This window comes from Punica granatum, chromosome 5, assembly GCF_007655135.1.
Source record: "Punica granatum isolate Tunisia-2019 chromosome 5, ASM765513v2, whole genome shotgun sequence".
NCBI classification, from domain to species: Eukaryota; Viridiplantae; Streptophyta; class Magnoliopsida; order Myrtales; family Lythraceae; genus Punica; species Punica granatum.
Window position 1 is genome coordinate 9,788,396 of NC_045131.1, and position 22,246 is coordinate 9,810,641.

General features: G+C 37.9%; 2 protein-coding genes across 2 annotated transcripts; both read left to right on the forward strand.

Moving 5' to 3' along the window:
• The first annotated feature begins 2,779 nt into the window (after positions 1 to 2,779).
• On the forward strand, positions 2,780 to 12,157 carry LOC116208049 (probable inactive ATP-dependent zinc metalloprotease FTSHI 5, chloroplastic). The gene is made up of 19 exons (XM_031541253.1): positions 2,780 to 3,838; positions 4,170 to 4,641; positions 4,946 to 5,146; positions 5,230 to 5,523; positions 5,640 to 5,909; positions 6,141 to 6,230; positions 6,308 to 6,439; positions 7,211 to 7,384; positions 7,876 to 7,997; positions 8,527 to 8,728; positions 9,240 to 9,368; positions 9,667 to 9,849; positions 10,079 to 10,198; positions 10,310 to 10,495; positions 10,611 to 10,685; positions 10,950 to 11,009; positions 11,120 to 11,227; positions 11,333 to 11,413; positions 11,645 to 12,157. The coding sequence occupies exons 1-19, from the start codon at positions 2,919 to 2,921 to the stop codon at positions 11,711 to 11,713; spliced, it is 3,888 nt and encodes a 1,295-aa protein (XP_031397113.1). The 5' UTR covers positions 2,780 to 2,918; the 3' UTR covers positions 11,714 to 12,157.
• A 2,255-nt stretch (positions 12,158 to 14,412) lies between these two features.
• Positions 14,413 to 18,861, forward strand: LOC116208739 (inositol phosphorylceramide glucuronosyltransferase 1). Its single transcript, XM_031542288.1, has 10 exons — positions 14,413 to 14,813; positions 15,170 to 15,290; positions 15,687 to 15,872; positions 16,183 to 16,346; positions 16,534 to 16,641; positions 17,112 to 17,249; positions 17,338 to 17,475; positions 17,634 to 17,919; positions 18,028 to 18,151; positions 18,441 to 18,861. Exons 1-10 carry the CDS (start codon positions 14,544 to 14,546, stop codon positions 18,580 to 18,582), a joined length of 1,677 nt encoding a protein of 558 aa, XP_031398148.1. The 5' UTR covers positions 14,413 to 14,543; the 3' UTR covers positions 18,583 to 18,861.
• The last annotated feature ends 3,385 nt before the right edge of the window (positions 18,862 to 22,246 follow it).

Sequence of the window (22,246 nt, forward strand, 5' to 3'; positions counted from 1 at the left end):
ATCTCTAATGGGAGTTCCATTTTGGGTGCCAATTTTGGCCCCGCTATGTACCACATAGGCGTCACGTTATAAAAATTGGAACTTTTGAAAAATTGAGACTATTCTCTCTCTAATTTGGGAAACCAACTTGGGTCCAAACTTTGGTATGTCAAAACCACGCTTGCACAAAAGCATGCCGATAGCTCTTCAAGGAAAAAAAAAAAATTAAAGACCAAATGTGTGTGTGGGCCCAGACACAAACACGTGTCGCCAACTCGTTTTTTTTTTTAAAAAGGGTCCTTTTAAGTTGGGACCGTTCCCAAATTTCTATTTCACTCCACTGGGAAAGCGAAAATGGGAGGCCCCACCCGGAATGGGATCTAATTTTACCCCATGACCATGAGAGCTCTTAGTACCTATAATAACATACGATGGAGAAACAATACGCTAATAATTATCATGATCCTTTCGTTGTTCGATGAAACATCATTTGCAGTAAAATTCATGTATATTAATGACATAACAACTTATCGTGTATATTAACTAACTTATTTATTAGTTACAATTTAATTGGTATTTCTCCACGCGACGGGAAATCATAGAAGAGTTTCTTGAACATAAGGAAATGTTCTCCAAAGAGACCAAATAATTTTCCTAGAGTGTGCTGTTAAAGAAAAAGATCTGTAGTTATTCCTTCATCCCTAGCATCTTACTAATTTATCCTCGAGCATTTCATAATCTAATAACTTAAAATTTATTACACTGTTTTTACAATAGATACATTTAAAGAGTGAATGCCAGACAAATTTTTTGAAATTCAATTTATAGTAGCATGGATTTATTTCAACTGCAATGAAAACATACTTCTATTTATGAAGACTAGTCATAACGAGCGGGTCTTTACATACTTTTACTTTTTTTTGGTACTTTGTAAATTAAATTTACAAATTCTATTAGTAATAATAGTGGATAATGATAAAGGAAATAAAATATCAACAAGTTTCAAAATATTTCAAAGTAATATATATATATATATATATATATTTTGGGGGCAGTTGTTGGAGAGCTCGACCTCGATCTAGGACTAATAGTCATGAATCAGGTTGGAAAATATGAACGTCAAAGAGCAAGAAGAAGAGACAAAAAACCACTTGAAATTAGGAAATATAATAACACTTGGCTGAAATAAATGGATGGTGGTTGTTCATCAAGATAAATATGTATGGGCTATTTAATGATGTGGGGAATTTAAAAGCGCAATCAATGAGGAGTTAGGGAAATGCTTGAAAATCCTAAGTGGAGAGCTCTTATTTAAAGAATAAATAGCCTCTCGTCACATGTGATTTATGAGTCTACTTTAAATACCTGTATATGTATTGATTTTTATAATTTGAATATACCTGCAACGCACTGCAAGATATGCTAGTAATATATAAAAAGTTGAAATGCGAAATGTGATAACTTCATTTGATAACTCTCAACTCTTGGTAAGATGTTATCAGTTGCTTGAATCAATCCATTGGATAGCCCTTAACTCCTGTTAATACGATGTTCTTAGTTGCTTGAACCAATCTCTTTTACAACTCTCTACTCCAAGTTGAATTAATCTTCAATTCCAGTTTAATAAATTTTACAATACTTTATTTGTGTTATATTCGACGTATTTTGATTATTCGTCCATATCATTTGTTTGTAATAATATATAGTTAATTTTTTTCGAAAAATTAATATTTTCTTGATAATTTAAAAGAAAATATTTAAATAGTTTTTAAGTTCATCGTGCTCAATACTTCTATAACTACAACATAAAAATTCATTTTTCTCATTTTTTTAGTCATTATAATTTTCTCTATATCCTAACTCACGAAAGATATTTCCCGTTTTTCATGATCAATGCACATTATAATTTTTTTTTCTTTTGATAACAAAGATTATCTGCTCTTGCCCCACTAATCCCCATAACTCACATGAAGCTTGTGAAATTCGAACACACAAGTCAACTTTATTGCATCATATTATAATATTAACAACTCTCTATGCATATACTATTACATGTAGCTGATGGTCATAGTCGTCAGCGACCTCGATCAAGGGTGGGGTGTCTGGTCAGGGTTTGAGACCGCTCGACCACCTTGTTTGTGTGGGGGGCTCCCACCCCTTCTACAATATCTGTTATATTTTTTTCTTATTTCAAAGTAATTTGTCTTGAATCTGTGGGGGACACCCCCTTCTTTGGTTTCTATTGTTTTTTTTTAAAAATTCTTATTTATTATTTTTAATTAGATTAAAATGGCGTTTTTGTTCTTTAAAATTATCTCGTGCTTTGCATATGAGGCATTTCGACTGGAAATTTTATCGAAGGGGACAAAGTGCCTATTTTTTAATAAGATTGGGGCACCGTGCAAATTTTAAAGGTCGTGAATAAATATTACTAAAAATTGGAGCAAACTGCTTTTTACTCTTTATATTTATTTATTTTGATAAGTTACTCTTTATTTATATATTTTTATGTTTGGGATGACTCAATCGCAAAGAATCCATTTAACATGTCCGACATAGTAATTTTACTTGCTCAATCCATCCCAAGCACGACTGTACCAAACGGCCCCTGAGATTTTTCCTCTCCAAGTCTCGCCTTGTAAGCCTTTTCGGGCTGGGCTGCTACTCACAAGCCCGACCCGTTTTCATGCCGGCCACCCTGATCGGGTGTACCGGGCCTCCGGAGACGATCGAAGTGGCCCGTCACGGTTTCACCGGGAACTCCAAAACGCACCGTTTGACCTCACCTTCTTCGTCATCTTCGTCCTCCGCTTCTCAGAAATCCCAGATAAACCTCTTCGGCCCTTCCCCATCCCCGCCGGAGGTCGGACCGGTTTCCATGGAGCTGGGCTCTGCTCTATCTGCTCTCTGAACTCATCTCGTACCCGAAGTTCCACCTCATGAACTCCATCTCAGCTCCCTTCGCCGCGCTCTCCCTCTCCCAGCCTCATCACACCTCCCCTTTCTACTTATGTTCGTTCCCCACCGGTCACCGCGGGCTGTTCTCTCCGAAATGCCCCAAGAGACTCGCGCGGCGGGTGAAGTTCACCTGCCTCTCCCGCACACTCTGCTCTTTGGACCGCAATGGGAGCTCGGAATGCTCGGGAGATGGAAGAAAGCCGGTTCTGGAGTCTCATAAGAGCTCGACTCCTACCCTCCAACAACTCGGTAAGCCCATTGCCTGTGCGCTGTTCTGCATTGCCGTTAGTTTCTCCCCAATTCGGAGAATTCAGGCGCCAGCGATTGCTGCTCCTGTCGCCACGGAGTTGAATTTGAATGAAGCGGTGGAGGAGTTTTCATCTGCTTCGAAGGGGCATGAGTATACGAACCGCACGAAGAGGTTGCTGGAGACGGTTTCGGGGGTGTTGAGATGCATAGAGGGGATTAAGAAGGGAGATGAGAGTGTAGTGGGGTTGGATGCTGCCATGAAGGCAGTGAAGGCGAAGAAGGCAGAGCTGCAGGACGAGATATTGGGAGATCTCTACGAGGAACTGAGGGTATTGAAGAGAGAGGAGGGTTTGGTTAAGAGGTCGGAGAAAAATATCATTGATGAGGCACTGAGACTGAAACGGGGGTACGAGAAGATGGTGGCGAAAGGGGAGACGGAGAAAGCTGAGAGGGTGGCGGAGAAGTTAGGGAAATTGGAGGAGGAGTATAATGGAATCTGGGACCATCTTGCGGAAATCGAAGATAAGATATCGAGGAAAGAGACGGTTGCATTGAGCATTGGGGTTAGAGAGATTGTTTTCATTGAAAGGGAGTGTGAGGCATTGGTAGAGAGGTTCAAGGTGGAGTTGCGGCGCAAGAGTACCATTGACAGGTAAGCAGTTGATCTCGATTTCATTAAGGCTCATGTGATGTTACTGTTCTTGATGGGGGAAATGCGGCATAGTTAGTTCAAACTTAATGTGGTTGATTGGTCAAACTTGCCGTAGTTCGAAGTAGTGAACTTCTGTATTCCTTGGGTTCAACCACACCAGCGTATATTAAGATTGTTGCAATTCAATATAGCAATGGCAATCACTGCTTTAAACCGGTAGTATTTTTCTAGTGCAAAATTTTTTTGAACGAAACTAGTCCATTCAAGTGTTTTACATACAAGCGTGCTCCTTCCTTACCTTACTCGAGCGTAATCTATCATCTGCATGCAGTGCACCGGCGCGCTCAATTACCAGGCTTTCTAAAGATGATATTCAGAAAGATTTGGAGAGTGCTCAAAGGAAGTACATGGAACAAATGCTTTTGCCTAAAGTTATGGAAATTGAAGCATTTGGACCTCTCTTTGATCAGGAGTTAGTGGATTTTGCTCATCAAATTAGGCAAGGCCTTAAGGACTCCAGGGAGCTTCAGAGAGACCTGGAGGCTCGAATAAGAAAAAATATGAAGAAGTTTGGCAATGAAAAGCGCTTTGTTGTAAATGTGCCATCTGACGAGGTTGTAAAGGGTTTTCCTGATATTGAGCTGAAGTGGATGTTTGGAGACAAGGAGGTTGTGGTTCCTAAAGCCATAAGCCTCCACTTGTATCAAGGGTGGAAAAGATGGCGAGAGGAAGTTAAGGCAGATCTCAAGAAAAATTTATTAGAAGATGTTGATTTTGGGAAACAATATGTTGCTCAAAGACAGGTCTTCTTCATATGCCCACGCTATTCTGTAGTTTTACTCTATTACTTATAGCGTATATGTGCATCTGCAGCGTGCTTAGATGTGCTCCCATCAAATTGGGGTTCATAATTATGTGCATGGCTCAATGCATTTACATTATATGTACATGTACTCGGTAATTCCAAATGAGTCTGCTTACCGTGTTTTTTATGCATGTAATAGGTCTGTGCTAACACCATAGGGAAGATAACTTCTGAAGAAACTTGCATTTGCTTTAAATTTTGTCATAGCAATCTCATCAGTTTTAGATAAATGGAATATGCAGGAACAAATACTTTTAGATCGGGATAGAGTGGTGTCAAAAACCTGGTACAATGAAGAGAAACACCGATGGGAAATTGACCCAATAGCTGTGCCTTATGCTGTATCCAAGAAGCTCGTCGATAATGCACGAATTAGGCACGATTGGGGTGCCATGTACCTCACTCTTAAGGAAGATACCAAGGAGTATTATGTCGATATCAAGGTAACTATTTTGTCTTTGCAGCTTGTTCTTATGCTCCTATATATGATTTTTCTTATTTTTCTATTATCACATATTCATCCTAGGAATTTGAAATGCTATTTGAAGATTTTGGAGGTTTTGATGGTCTCTACATGAAGATGCTCGCTTGCGGCATCCCTACTGCTGTTCAACTTATGTGGATTCCTCTCTCAGAATTGAATTTTCAGCAACAGTTTCTATTGGCAATGAGGTTGTCGCGCCAATGCTTGATTGGATTGTGGAAGACGAAAGTTGTATTGTATGCTAGAGATTGGATTGTTGAAAAAGTTAAAGATATAAATGATGACATAATGATGGTGATTATTTTCCCTATGGTGGAGTTTCTAATCCCTTATCCGGTAAATATTTTATGACCCGACTCTTGTCTATTCAAATGACTCATCTACTTCAACGAAAAAAAAATGACTAATTTAATATGGTAGGACATGATAATCTCAATAATTTTCTTCTACAGGTCCGGATGCGGTTGGGAATGGCATGGCCAGAGGAAATAGATCAAACTGTTGGCTCAACATGGTACTTAAAATGGCAGTCTGAGGCAGAAATGAGTTTTAGATCCAGGAAAACAGATGACATTCGATGGTTTTTCTGGTTTATCATTAGAAGTGCTGTATACGGATTTGTGTTGTTTCATATTTTCCACTTTTTGAGGAGAAAAGTTCCAAGACTTCTTGGATATGGACCTTTACGAAGAAACCCAAATCTGCGGAAGTTGCGGCGAGTGGTACTACTTTGTTCTTGCTCCCGATATAACTCTATTTCCAATTTTTATTCAGGAATTCCTGCTGTATTTTATATTGAATGCATGCCACTTAAACATCTAATAATTATATTGGGTAGCAAATTGTTTTTCTTTTTGCATAAGCTCCGATTTTGTGGTGCATCTTTTCTTGGCCTGGAAAATAATCTGTTCTTCAGGTTCTGCAGCTCACTTTTCTATCGTGCTATCTTGCAGAAAGCATACTTAAACTATAAAGTAAGAAAAATTAAAAGGAAGAAGAAGGCTGGAATAGATCCCATTAGAACTGCTTTTGATGGAATGAAGGTATGCAGTCATTGTTGAATGCTTTCCATTAATTGATCTTAATGCAACATAGGTTAAGATGCATGGGTTGTCTGCAGAGGGTGAAAAATCCACCTATACCTTTGAAGGACTTTGCTAGTATTGATTCCATGAGAGAGGAGATCAATGAAGTTGTGGCGTTTTTACAAAATCCCCGTGCATTTCAAGAAATGGGTGCTCGTGCTCCTCGGGTATGTTTTCAATATGGAAAATCCTGCATGGCTCTCTTTGTTGGATGACCTGTTAATGTATGTAGATGCTGTTAGGGGCATCATAAATTACGAGTGCCTCTCTCCTCCCTTTCCTGTTTTGCCTCCCACAGACCGAATAGTTGAAATTGATGTTTATGAAACAAATTGTATTTTGATGTGGTCAGTTTCGAGTTCGGTTGCTTTGAAATATGCAGTTGCATGGAAATATCATCATCATCATCATCATCACCATCACCATCATCATCGTTATTATTCTTTTTCTGGGCTTCCCTAGATTTTTTTTTTGGATAAATGGTGAAACAATCATTGATCAAAAAGATATTTACATCACCATCCATCCAAAGTAAACTTCATTACTGCACTCTACTAATGAGACGCAGCTAAACTAAAACTCTCGAATTAGTTAAAAATCCAGCTTCCCTAGATGTTTGACAGATCATATCTCTCTCATGTTTTATTGTTTGTAGTTTCTTTATGGCCAATCTTGTGTGAGCAATTAACCATAAGGGTCTTTATATAGTACAAACATATTAATCTCCAAGTTACCTTTTTATTATCCATAATTAATGATCTAGAAACTCTAAATATCGGTTGTATGATTTACCTTCAGCATGGTTCAATGATAAGTTAGGAGTTTGCACTTCAAGTTGGATGATTTACTTGTGCTGGGATTATCTTTTCCCTTCAAGGATAAAGTCTGGTGACTTATCTAGTTTTGCCTGCTCCCTTGCTTCCCTGTGCATGCTGCAGGGTGTTCTTATTGTAGGTGAGAGGGGTACAGGAAAGACATCTCTGGCATTTGCTATAGCTGCTGAGGCAAGAGTACCCGTTGTTAAAGTTGAAGCACAGCAATTGGAGCCTGGACTATGGGTGGGCCAAAGTGCATCAAATGTTAGGGAGCTGTTTCAGACGGCTCGGGATTTGGTTGCTCTCTGTTATCCTTCTTGTTGATTGATACTTTTTAATAGATGATTGTGAATGTTCTGATTTTGGTCTATGATAGAGTTTAAAATCTGGTCTTCTGATTACTGTTACCTTATATATGTTGCAATTAACTCCCCTCTTCATCATGATATAATTCCACTTAATCAGTTGAGTGGGTGGATGCTTGCAGTCTGTTATGTTGAAGGGCCCTATAGCTACAAGTCAACCATTTAACTGGGGATTATTGTAGAAGATTTATCTAATGTTGACCTAGATGAAGGATGCAAAACGAGCACACTCGTAAAATCATAGGGCTTGGTGGTGTTGGGTTATCATTTCAACAATTTATGCAATTTGCTGCCTTTGACTATCTAGCTTTAGAAAAATTCATTAAAAAAAAAGCTAGCTTTAGAGAGACTTCCATATGGTGTATCCTTCCTGCATCATAAACTATTTTTTGTTTCTTATTTATCTGTTTTTCTCTCATACAGGCACCTGTTATTATATTTGTGGAGGATTTTGACCTGTTTGCTGGTGTCCGTGGAAAGTTTATTCACACTAAAAAGCAGGACCATGAGGCTTTCATCAATCAACTTCTTGTAGAACTTGACGGGTAATTAATAGCACCATATTTTCCCTTTTGGGTTTGACTTATTCTGCAGCGCTCTGCTTCTATGCCTTAAGCAGTTCTATCTACATGTAGTTCAATATATAAGTTTCTCTCTTAACTTTCCTCTAGATAATGCTAAGCACGACATTTCTTCTATCTGTACATCCACGATGACTCTGATCTTGGCGTTGGTAAAGACTTTAAGTCAACGGTGATTGTGAGAGAATCCTTTATCAATTTTCCACGCACAATAGAAGGATAGAGTCTTCAAAGTGCTTATCGAGAATCTGCTTTTCATTTCTTATTATGGCTGCTGGATCTATTTGAAGACTGTGAAACCACCTCGGTTTATTGCCCATCCTTTTCTGCATTCTTTCCACTTGCCATAGAGGCGTCCACAAGTTGCTCAATAAGCATCTTTTATTGATGTTTACGTGAAGTTAAATAACTTAGGGAAGTTATGCCATTATGGAGCTGGTTTAAATGAGCCTTAGCTAATTCTATTCCAGTGTTATGAACTATTTGTATGCAGATTTGAGAAACAAGATGGGGTTGTCTTGATGGCTACTACTAGAAGCCTCAAACAAATTGATGAGGCCTTACAGCGGCCTGGGCGAATGGATAGAGTTTTTCACCTTCAGAGGCCAACTCAAACAGAGAGGGAAAAGATACTGCACCTTGCTGCTAAAGAAACTATGGACAATGATCTCATTGATTTTGTGGACTGGAGAAAGGTGTTGCGCTAATTAAGTACTTGCATTTCTCCCTATATGAGATCATCTTCCATTTAGGGTTTTCATTGTGGATGTCCACAGTTAATTTACACAGCTCAGTAGATTATGGTAGATCTTGCTCCTTTTATGTTTCTTGAAGATTACTTAGTCAAAACTCACTATCGTCCTCAAATTTGCTATATTCAGTAATGAGCTTTTAGGAGCTGCTAACGTCGTGATGGTATTCTTTTAGTTGATTTTACAATGGACAGGCATGCTCAGTGTTTTATCAAAAAACCTTCAAGAACTTAGTTCAGTATCCTTTCCAGTGTAGTCATAACAATTAGACCTCAATTCAATAAAAGTAAATACTGGTGTTATCTGGTGAATTGCTAAATGGCCTTTTTATACTGTGATACTGTTGACCCGAACTTCAAGTCATCAGATTCTTCTTTGCTTTTCGTCCTCAATTGATAAACTTGGCCTTAAACTCCATTTTAAAAAAAAAAAATCTTGCACTGTCGGTCTACAGGTTGCAGAGAAGACATCCTTGCTGCGGCCTATTGAACTGAAACTTGTCCCTGCAGCACTGGAAGGTAGTGCTTTCAGGAGCAAATTTGTGGATGCAGATGAACTTATGAGCTACTGTAGTTGGTTTGCGGTGAGAAACAGTGCTTTTTTGTTATTATTAGCAAGTTATATTCAACTACCAAATCATATAACTTTACATCGAAAAACAGAACCAATTTTCCAAATTGATTTGCTCCGATGTAGTTAGCTGAGAAAAAATTTTGCTATCTGATTCCCCTGTTATTCTTTATTATGATGATATACATACTTTTCCTAACTTCTTCCCAGGAATTTTTTTTTTCAACAAAATAAACCTCATTGTATTGTCTGTGTGCTCCTTTTCTATTCCATACTTGGTAGGTGATATGAGTTTTAACCATTTCCTACAGACCTTGAGCCATATGGTTCCCAAGTGGATTCAAAAGACCAGTATTGCTAAGAAGGTCAGCCGAATGCTTGTGGATCACCTTGGGTTGACTTTGACTAAGGAGGATCTGCAGAATGTTGTCGATCTAATGGAACCATATGGTCAGATAAGCAATGGAATGGAGCTTCTAATTCCTCCACTTGACGTAAGACATAAGTTCATTCATTTACCTTAACAGCATATTATTCTGGGAACAAGTAATAGTCTTGACCAGTATCCATTTCCATGGCACTGAGAAATTTTTATCTTTCAACAGTCCTACACAGAGTCCTAAGGACTATGCGTGGAGTCCTAAGGGCTGCACATTTTTATTCAACCATTCATCTCTTTAGATGCGTTGAGAAAATTTACTGTTAAGTTATATATCATTGCAGTGGACGACGGAGACAAAGTTCCCGCATGCTGTTTGGGCTGCTGGTCGGGGCCTTATTGCTCTACTATTACCGAACTTTGATGTAGTTGACAATTTGTGGCTTGAGCCATCTTCATGGCAGGTCTATCATTTTCTCCACTTTCTATATGTTCTGGGTCACTCTGTTCTGTAATCTTCCTTGCATAGCGGCATTAGGATCAAAAAATACCTCAGCTCAAACCTCTTGCTGCAGGGAATTGGATGTACAAAGATCACTAAGGCAAAGAGTGAAGGTTCTGTAAATGCTAACTCAGAATCAAGATCTTACCTTGAGAAGAAACTTGTTTTTTGCTTCGGTTCATATATTGCAGCTCAGCTCCTACTTCCTTTCGGGGAAGAGAATTTTCTCTCTTCTTCGGAACTAATGCAAGCACAAGAGGTCGGTATTCAGATGTTTTACTTATCACAAAGTATACACTGTTCTTTGCTTTTGATTCTTAATGGTGGAGGACTGAGATGCACAAGATCCGATAAGCACTTTCTACTTGTAACAGATAGCTACACGGATGGTAATTCAGTATGGGTGGGCCCCTGATGACAGTACTGCGATTTACTATCGTAGTGGAGCGGTATTTCTCTTTTGTTCCTTTTCCCTTTTCTGTTGCTGCATGCTAAATTTTTCTTTCTCTGCTGTTGAGAATATATTATGGTGTGGAGAAGCGGATTGTTTTGGTTATCATTTACGTTATGACAGTCCTAGAATGAGTCGAATTCGTTTTACATTGTGAAAATATTTACAGTCAGCTATCTATATATTTGAATGATCAAAAGGCCTATTATTTTGGCGATTCTCAAGTTTTCGGTTTATTGAGAAGTGTTTTATGCGTTGGTAGACCACAGCACTGAGCATGGGGGACAACCACGAATATGAGATGGCTGCTAAAGTTGAAAAGGCAAGCATTTATCATTAGCATATACTAAGATTAGATGAACACCGATAATTCTCGTGGATATCCTTCTGATGATTGGAGATGAAGCTACCACTAACAAACCTTAGTTTCAGATGTATGATTTAGCTTACTGCAAGACAAAGGAGATGCTACAGAAAAACCGTCGAGCTCTCGAAAAGATTGTTGAGGAGCTGCTTGAATATGAGATTTTGACTGGAAAGGTAATTGGTAGAAGTGCCTTTATTGCAAATTTAGTTTACTGAACTCCTAACTGCTGCTCAATCTTGGGAAGGATGGCTTTTAATCTGTTTGAATTTTGTCGGTAGGATTTGGAAAGAATATTAGAAGCAAATGGCGGAATTCGGGAGAAAGAGCCATTTTCCCTCTTAAAAGTCTCTGACAGACAGGTGAATTACTCATTCTCGCGCTTGCTTTACCCTCCAAATTGTCGTTTGGCCGTCAGTGTCTGGGTGCGTCCTTTCACTGATTACTTATTATAGAGTTCAAGTTGAAGATTTTTCTGATCTTACATGAAAGATCAAAATTCTTATGGCCAAAAAAAAAAAAAGAAAAAAAGAGAGGAAGTTTTATACTTGTATAATAAGTACGGGTGATAAGTCTTACATTCTCCTTTACAGCCGGTCTCAAGCAGCTTTCTCGATAGCGGGAATGGTTCGGGAACTGCTTTTTTAGGTGCACCCTCCTAGTGTTGAAGGTTATCTATATATCTGGCAAATTACTGAAATCTGAAGATTCTTTTGCCGGCAGAGGTTGAAGCCAACTTTTCCTTCTGCGAGTTAAATACCTGTTGATTCTCGAATTTTCAATCTTTCTGTATGAGGGAGAAATCCGAGCAGAGCCAATGCTACGTGAACTACACTGTACAGAGGAACGATTTGATTGAGAAGAGGGGTTTCCAATTTTTCCTTCTCAGCCATAATAATCTGTATGGTCCGTATTCTGCGCTTGTATACATCTCGAGCAATTATATACATCTCGAGCGTTCATTTTGCTGTCTACTTGCAAGGCAGCTTACTTTACTTTCCTTGTCGCATTTGTTTTATCGCCTTTTTAATAGTTCATATTACGTGAAACATATGGGAATCGTGAGAAAATAGTGAATGATAAATTGCGATTTATTTTAGTGGTGACATATTTTCCGTGTTTCACTAGATTTGATAATGAAAGAAGAAGAGCCCAATGCAGTCCTGCTATACCAAACAACTCCAATTCCAGAAGGGGCTGTTTGGTTAGCCGAAATATCGTGAGATTCTTGGATTCCCATGAATTGACCACTTTTACCATGTTTTGAAGGAATTTGGAGTCTAGGAATTCCCTTCCATCTTGGGTACCATTTATTTATTTTTCCGGGGGTGGTGGGTGGACGGGGGACGTGTATATATATATATATATATGTGTGAATACATTCATTCACAAAACTCGAACTCGAGACTTTGTTATAGGAGAATAAGCATTAAACCGCTCGAACCAAAATTTATTCAAGTTCTTTTATAGTCATTTTTTTAATTAATCAAAGTCATATTTACTTTATTATAAATTAAAATCGAGAAAGTAAATATATGTTATAATCTATAAATACAATTTTATGGGTATATTATTTTTATTATTTTATTATTATAAGCATTTGATATTAAATAAATGAAAATTAATATTTTTGAAAATATATATTGCAATTTTTAACTTCAATTATTTTATTCATCTAAAAAAGTATATAATAAAAGTATTATCGTAAAATTACATGTTTTTCCATATCAATATATTTTTGTATCAAATATCATAATATTACATTACCATATACTTTTCAAGAAATATAATGTTCTCATCGACTACGGCAATATAACATTCTTAAAAATCTGATATTTCTATGACGATCTAACATTTTTTGCAATCCAATTACCGACTGGGAAATCTCCCTTAACTTAAAAACTTAAGGTGGTTGTATGTTGGGTCCATAAGCATGTGCTCTCCTCGTTAGCCATTTCTAGATCACTAGCAAAAAGTGAGACGTCCAATTTTTCTAACCAATTTTTTTTTAAAAAATTAGCAATTTAATATTCTAAACAGAAGTAATAAAAATCAAAACAACAAAGCGATGCATGTAGAATCTAATCTATATCTATATACAATTATAAAGTCTAAGCTAACGCATATGAAGGCGTCGTGTATGACAAAGTCATCGAGTGACTTTAGGATTGACGACCCATAAAAATGCAACAAATGGTGAAATGTTATGGTGTCATTTTATCATAGAATATCAAAATTCTATCTCTTTAACAAACTTTTATTTTACATAAACTTTTTGAATTCTTTTGTAATTATTTGTATCAATTTAAAATATGAAAAACATTTTGAAAATGTATAAAATGTTGTTTTATCCATATTCATGTTCTTCCTATTCGATTTCCTACTTTAAAGTTGAGCAAGAGAAGATCGTAGAAGATAAAACTTCACGCAAAATATTAATCAAGTCAGTATTGGTTATGATTTTCTATTATTTCACGTGATGGATCATATTTAATACTATTGATATTATACTAACAATAGGCGTTTTGATATATTTTATATTCACTAACATTTCAAATAAAAAATTGACTTTTTAATAATATCATACTTCATTATAATACTATTGTTACCAGCCCCCGCGTTGCGCGGGCCTATCATCTAGATCTATTATACTTAAAAGACACAATAATTTTAAGCTTTTCGCTTTGAGACGTCATGACTGTACAAAAAAAAAGAGAGTAATAAATGAATAAAAATGAACATTAATCACACAAAGTAATTCTCATAATTTTAATTAATTAATTAATTATTATTTTGTTTCTCATTCGCATCATTGTTACATATATATATATATATATTATCAATGATAAATATTTCAGGCCATTCCATTATTTATTTTACTAATAAATATAAATTATATAAATTTGATAAATAAATCCTTGAGCTTGCGTTTGGTTATCGAGTTGGATCATGGTCCAACTTATCTTAGTTTTATGTAATGATTGTAAATATTATAAACATATGAATAAGTGGGAATATATATATGTATGTATATATATATGTGAATTTATTATTAAAAAATTAATTATAAAAATAATTATGAAAATATATGAGTGAAAAATTATTATTAAATAGAGAAAAAAACGTAAGATAGTAACGATTACAGCATTGAATTTAAAGAAGAATAGAATTGAAATTTGATAGAGTGAAATTTTATACTTGAAGACCAAACGGAGCGTGAAATATCTGGCTTTTAACTGCAGATTCCCGCCAGCGACAGCCGCTGATTTGCGACTCCACGCAACATCACGTAGGCTCACCCCCACACGATCACGGATGGGAATATTCATCCAACGAGCAAAAATTGGTCAAGAGTGGCGTCAGGGAGAGAGAGAGAGAGAGAGAGATTCAATTCAAATCTCTTCCTACATTCCCTTCCCCTTCCCCTTCCCCCTTCCTCCCCAGCCGGATTTTCTCGAGAAATCCGCCGAATTTAGCTCCAATTTTTTCTCGATGAACGTCCTCCTCCGGGGCAGGAACGCCCGTCCCCTGCTGCCCCTGCTGCTGCTGCTGCTCCTGTGCCTCGCGGTGCAATTCCGAGCTTCGATCGGATCCAAATCGGCTGGCGGAGGCCGGGAGGCGTACGTCACGCTCCTCTACGGGGATGAGTTCTTGCTGGGAGTTAGGGTTTTGGGGAAATCGATTCGTGACACCGGGACCACTAAGGACATGGTGGTCTTGGTATCCGATGGCGTCTCCGACTACGCCAACAAGCTCCTTCAGGTGCATAGACCAAATAAATGAATCAGGATCCTTAGTATATTCATAATTAGCTCATCATTTGATCGAATTCTTATTCTTGGTAACTTTTCCCACCTTAGCATCGCTTTTAGTGTAAAAGGCTCAAAGCTTTGATTGTATAGTGAACAAGTAGATGGTAACTTCACTTTAACTGGACAACCTATTTAATTTTCGAGAAAGTCGAGGTAATTTCAGGTGGTGGGAAATTAAACATTTATTGTATTTGTTGAAAATGAGATGACAGTTTATGTATCAATCCAAATGATTAGAATTCTTTTGTTTACTCTTCGCTAGTTTGCATTTTGATGTTGGGTGGTGGTCTGTCCAATGCTGTGCAGGCTGATGGCTGGATAGTGGAGAAGATCAGCTTGCTGGCAAATCCAAATCAAGTGCGGCCGAAGAGATTTTGGGGTGTCTACACCAAACTGAAAATCTTTAACATGACTAACTATAAGAAAGGTAAAGTATGGCATTTTCCACATTATTATTAGTTTTCGGCAAAGTTCTGAAGCTCGGAGATTGTCTTAGTATCAACCCGAGTAGATTCCAGGAGGACTGAATTTTAGTTTTGGAATCCTTCGTCCATGAAAGTCTAGTTGAGAGGCCGATGGAATCTCGAGTTTTTATGCCTAATTGATGTTCTGGCTCTCCTTTGTACCAAATAGTAAATTATGGATTTCCAATTACGATTTGGGGAAAAGAAGGCATATGCTCATATTATGGTTTGGCGCAGTGAAACTGACCTCATTAATGCTCGGAAGATTCGGTTGCTTGATCATGCAGCATTCCTCATGTTGCTGATGTGCTTTGCGTTTAAATACATCCTCTGATGTGACTGTAACATTTTTTATGCAGTTGTATATTTAGACGCCGATACTATCGTGGTTCAGAGTATTGAGGATCTTTTTAAATGCGGAAAGTTTTGTGCTAACTTGAAACATTCGGAACGGCTTAACTCCGGAGTCATGGTAGTGGAACCGTCTGATACTGTGTTCAAAGACATGATGGCCAAAGTGAATACTCTGTATTCGTATACTGGAGGTAGTACAACCCTCTAACAGATGTTGATAGTAGCTTATACTCGTAAACATGCATTTTTATATGATATTAGAAATTGTTTTCTGCATTTGATGAAGTTATGGATTGTTGCAAAGTTAGGCAGTTTCTTTGGGAAATATGTTCAACGCACATAAGCATTACACTTAATTGGTACCTTGAAAGAGAAGTGCCTCGGGTGTCTGTCATTTTCTATATAGACTTATTTGAGCATGCAGGGGGGTTCATGCTGTGTACCTAAGTCTACTTAGTCGATACAGATGTTTGCGCTTGTCTCACATGTTTCACTCAACAGGGGATCAGGGTTTTCTTAATTCGTACTACCCTGAGTTTCCCAATGCACATGTTTTTGAGCCGAATTTACCACCGGAGGTGCTGAACTCCCGACCAGTTCCAGAGATGGAGCGGCTTTCGACTCTATATAATGCTGATGTTGGTCTCTACATGCTTGCCAACAAGGTATCAAGATTTGAATATTATTTGAAGTATGTTACCATTATATGATGGCCTGAGTACAGTGATTTTTTCTCAGAAATTTGTCTTGTATGGTGACTACCGAGACTTGCTTCAAGATGTCCTTTTGTTGTATTAAGGGATGTGAATTTTTTTTTCTTTAAATAATTGAGAGTCATAACTTTATCTGCAGTGGATGGTAGATGAGAAAGAGCTCCGCGTAATTCACTATACACTTGGGCCCTTGAAACCTTGGGACTGGTGGACATCTTGGCTTTTGAAACCTGTGGATGTTTGGCAGGTATTCTTTTTTGATTGGCTCATAATTCCTTTAGAAGTCCTATAAATGGGAACTTATGTTTCGTTTTATTTTACATGGACCTCAGGAGTCACTTCTAAGTAGCTGTTATACGAGCAAATGACTGTTCTGATTATCCTAAGTGTAGTAATTGTTGTGGCGGGGTCCCCCCCCTTCTCTCTTTCAATTTTTCAATAATTGATATCTGTTAGATTTTGTAATTCTTTCCTTCCAGTCCACTGATAGATCTGTTTTCTTTTTCTGGTAATTCTCTGTCTCTTGCCCTTTCATGATATGTGATGGTTTTCCAGCATGTTTTTTTTTTTTTTTTTTGGGGGGGGGGGAGTTTATGTATCTTTTGTAGGGTGCACTGTCAATATGGTTCAATCGCTGTTTCACGCCTGTGAGCTCATACATCTGATGATATCTTTAATGGGATATTTAGTTGATATGTATTTTTTTGGATGCTGCAGAATGTGAGGGTAAAACTTGAAGATACCCTTCCTGGAACTGGAGGTGGAAGAAATCCCAACGATGAGCTTCTAGTGAAGTTGCTTTTCCTGCTACCACTTTGCGTGCTTCTATTCTGTTACTATCGCTCTTTTCTTCAGGTGGGATAAGAAACTACCATTTCCCTCTCTTTTCATGTCATAATGAAAGAGCAGTTTTTTTATCTCAAGATTCTTCTTTTTGATGCAGGCGAGGGAGTTCTTTGGATCCATCTGTAGGAGTTCATTATGTGATCATATTAGACATCTCTTTTACAAAATCCGATGTAATGGAGCCTATGCATATACTAGTGTCTCTACTCATTCTGCCATTAATGGCAATCAGCAGGTTTATTTCCCATTTGCATGTTGTTCCTGTACTAGATTTTTCAATTATTTCTTAGCACATCAGATTTTGCAATTTTGGATTGTTATTTCGTAGTTATAGAATTGCAATTATCAGTATCATATTTTTCTAACCGGACCTTTTGTTGTTTTGATGAACAGTTTTCCACTGGTTCACTGTCCAAGGTCCCTGCATATTTGGGTGGAATTTCTATCTTCATCTGCTTCTTTGCTGCTCTGGTGGCTCTTTTGGTCTCTCTTGCCATTGTGCCTCGGCAAGTAATGCCGTGGACTGGTTTGCTGTTGATGTACGAGTGGACATATGCAACTTTCTTTGTGCTATTTGGAGGTTATCTCCATCTAGTCTATAGATGGGGAAAGACATCGGCAGTTCAAATGGGGGCCTTTTCTTCTCGTCCTGATTCCGCTGATTATGATTCCGGGAAAGGTTCGTTCATGCAGATATAGATATAATTTGCTTGTTATCATTATATGATGGTTTAAGATTATTTTCTTGAATGTTGATTTACTTCATGGGTCCCATTTGGTTTCACAGGTCATCAGAAACAAGCTTTGGCTTGTGATGCAGCTACATGGTTTTACGGGTTAGGAATGGTGTTTCTTTCTATAGCTGCCCCTGCTTTACCCTGTCTTTTTGGGATCACTGCTCTCTTCTTGAGGTAATAACATATTCATGAAGAGAAATTTTTTTAGCTGGGGCGTCAGGAGTGGCAAAATTGGCTTCAAATAAATTGATCCAACCTTACCTATTAGTTGGTTGCTTTCAATTATACATTAATTGTGATGAGACTCCCAATCAACTGTTAATATCGATTCGATGCTTATCAATCCTTCTTATCCAGTTAGAATCTAGCCATCATGCAATAATCAAGTCTCAGTTTCTGCTATGGCCTACAATAAGGCAACGAGGATTTGGACAATGAACAATCTAAGGTGTGCTTCCTGCAGGTTGGGTTTGATGGTTGCGGGAGGCATTGTGTTGGCCTCTTTCATGACTTACGCTTCAGAGCACCTCGCGATTCGGTATTTCATCAGAGGCTTTGAAGACCGGGACACAACGCGGGGAAGAAGCATTTGTTTCTTTTGTTAATAGGAGACTCGGTAAAGCTCATCCTCATCTTAACTCGGCCTTGTTTTCTTTTACCGACGACTGTAATATAGTGTTATCGCATAGGATGTGCATGATTCGTGTGTAGAATATAATCGAGGGAACGATTGCTGCTTGATTAGAACCGCCCTCGTTAAGAGAGGGTCTGTTGTAATATTATTTTTGGAGACGATTGTTGTAGGTCTTGATTTTTGCTTCCTGACAATTTTGTCCTCTTCTAGTTCTCTATCAATGGAAAGATCCACTTCCTCTTTCACATTCCGAGCAATGTCTGCGTATGGCTTCGTATTTGGACCATCTTGATATCCGGAAGTTTCGTAAGACTTGGTCTGAGAGTGCCATAAAAAATAAGCATTGATTTCGAATTATTTGAAGTATTTGAGAGGCAACAATTTGAAATTTCTGCAATGAAATATAATGTTGGACGCAAAGAATAAGCAGGAGTTGGTATAAGCATGTAGTAATGCATTAGAAAAAAAAATTGACGTTTGTAATAGCTAAAATTAATTAAAATCATAATTCTAAAATATTTTATCAATTAGTAGTAAATGCTTCAGGCGAAAAATAAGGATTTTTTTATAAGAATCTATTAATATCAAAAGCATGTATGTAACTGTTAAAATTAATTAAAATAATGTGTTTTGAAATATTTAACCATACATTTCTACTCAAAATATAGTAAAAGAACACTCATTCATTTTCCTACCGCACTCCCAAACTAATTAATTCTAAGTCGGCTATCAAGTGGAGATGACAAGAGAAAGGAATTGCAAATAGTCTTGTATGGTCCCAGGGTGGACGCTCTTGGATCTCCGGTGAGAAAAGAAAAATTACGGTAAACGGTTCGAGAGGGGATCGTCCCGTCCTCCTCCGTGATGGTAGCAAACCGATATAGATATTGTTTTTTTCAAAAGAAATATAATAAGTTGGTCCCTCTAATCTAATCGATAAGCATGGGATGGGACCACTTCATTATTTGCCTAAATAATTTGTTTGCCCTTTAGGCCCCAGCCGCCACACCCACCATTCCAATCTAATGAGAGCACTTTCTGCTTATAAGGATAAAATGTTTATCCTGTAGAACAACAATAGTCAATTCTCAAGCAAAACCGTCATTTATTTTACCTTTTCTTTGAAAAAAATAAAAGTGATTGTCTTTAATCTAATCTTTTTTTATTTTTAATTAGTGGGCAGTCATGTTCGCACTGTTGGGCCCAAATAGGTTTGGCTGACATAGCTATCCTCACAGGAAGCAATGCATCACGGAAGAGGTACCCATTGCATCGGCTAGAATAGGCTTATTCTAAAGAGAAACGTGGTTGTGCGAGTGATTTGAATCTAAGACGTCGAGACAATTAACTCAAGCTTTAACCATTAAATCGCTGGACATTGATGTTGATGTTGTCCTCGTTACCTTAAGAATACTGAGAAATTCTATATCAGTATGTTTACTAGCCTTCTACCTGTACAATACACCGATTTTTGAAATTCTATATCAAGAATGAACAAATAACTTCGCGTGCACATTTGCAACGATCTTTCGAACTATAATCACTGGTGAAGAGACTTGCTTTTGATAGATCCTAAAGTTTCTCTCCTTCCATATGCAATATATGTAATGAGTCCAAAGAAGCTTGAGATAGATAACATCTAGCTTCTTGCCACAGAGAGAAGAGATCCAACAGAACTTCGTATTCCAATCTACAGTAGATCTGTGCAAGCCAATTCGAGCTAGTAGACTTCTCCAAATTCCTTGAGTAATTGGAAATTCAAAAAAGAGATGATCATGAGTCTCCAACTGTATACTGCAAAATTCACATTCAGCTGCAGCAAGCGAAATCCTCCATTTTAGTAACCAGTCCTTTGTATCCAACCTATTATGCACACAAAGCCAACTTATAAAAGAAGATAGAGGAAGCTGTTCATTGAACCAAACTGCATTCCTCTATTCCATTTTCGATCCCCTAGTTCTTAGACACTTCCAGTAATTGGATATAGAAAATTGCCCAAATTTGTGAGGTGTCCATATAACTTTATTCTGATTGGAGAGTTCAATTGCTGTAGCCAGATCCCAAATCAGAGCAAGTTGCGAATCCGAACTCCTCGGCCAGTGCCAATAACCCCCTACCAAAATTGCACTAATTGTTGCATGTTCTCTAAGTGATGGGAAGCACTGTGGCCCCCTGGAACAAAAGTTAATCAATGGTCCAATTGGTAGCCAGGTATCATACCAAAAGGATACACTCATACCTTAGCCAACTCTATAACTGATATAAGGAAACATTAAAGCTCGAAGCTGCATAAGTTTCCTCTAGTTCCATGAACACTCACCAGATAGTCGTAAAGACCAAATACTGCGGCCTTTATTAAGTATTTTGTAGCTTAAGCCACCCAAAGAGATCCAAAACTCACTATGAGAGACCATAAGTTTTTTAACACACATACCTTGTTCCACAAAGCTAGATCCTTGATACCAAGATCCCCCTTAGTCTTTGATAGACATACCGTTTCCCAGCTGACTTTGCCCTTACATGTATGCTGCTCTAGGCCTTTCCAGAGGAATGATTTGCACTTCTGTTGTACTAATTTGATGACTTTTTTTGGAAGAATGAAGTGGGAACACCAATAGCTGGTCATATTAAAGAGTATAGAGTTGATCGACTGCACCCTACCTGCATAAGGCAAGTGTTTCACAGACCAGTCTTGATTCTTTTCACGATTCTCTCTGTCAGGGCCTCACAATTCTTCGAAGAGAACTTTCCAGAAACAAGAGAAAGCCTCAAGTATCGTACAGGTAATGTACCTCTCTTAAACCCAGAACAAGATAGCAGTTTAGAGACATTTTCCTCACTAATGCCTCCCGTGAAAATCTCTGATTTCTAAGGATTCAGTTTTAGACCAAACCAATTATAAAAGGCATTCAACAAATTCAAAATAGCAGGGAGAGACTCCTTAGAGCCATTTGTGAATAAAAACAAATCATCCGCAAAATGGAAATGGGTCAGCTTTAGAGACTTACACCTTAGATGAAAACTGATTCTACCTTCAACTGCAGTAGTATCCAAAAGGTTCGAGAAGACCTCCATGACAATGACGAATAAATAAGGGGATAAAGGATCTCCCTGCCTCAATCCCGCTGGCCTACAAAGTATCCAACTAGGGACCCATTGATTGCCACTGAGAAATGAAGAGGGGTGATGCAACCCTTGATCCACCAGAGAAATGTGAGGGGAATTCTCATGGCCTCCAGGCTGTTAAGAATGAAATCCCAATTTAAAGAATCGAAGGCCTTCATAAAATCAATCTTTATGGCACAACATGGAGATATCCCTTGTCTGTGATAGTTCCTCATAAGTTCATGAGCAAGTAAAACATTATCTGAAATTTTCCTTCCCTTCACAAAGGCCGTTTGGTTCAAGCTGATAGCCTTAGGAAGCACTTCCTTCAATTTGTTAGCAAGCACCTTTGTAATACATTTGTAAACCACACTACAACATGATATAAGCCGGAAATCCTTCATGTGATAAGTTTTTTCCGTCTTTGGAATGAGAGCTATAATCGTTGAATTCACCTCCCTACATAGCTCACCTATAGAAAAATAATGCTGCACAGCTCCAATGAAATCTTTTTGAACAATTTGCCAGTC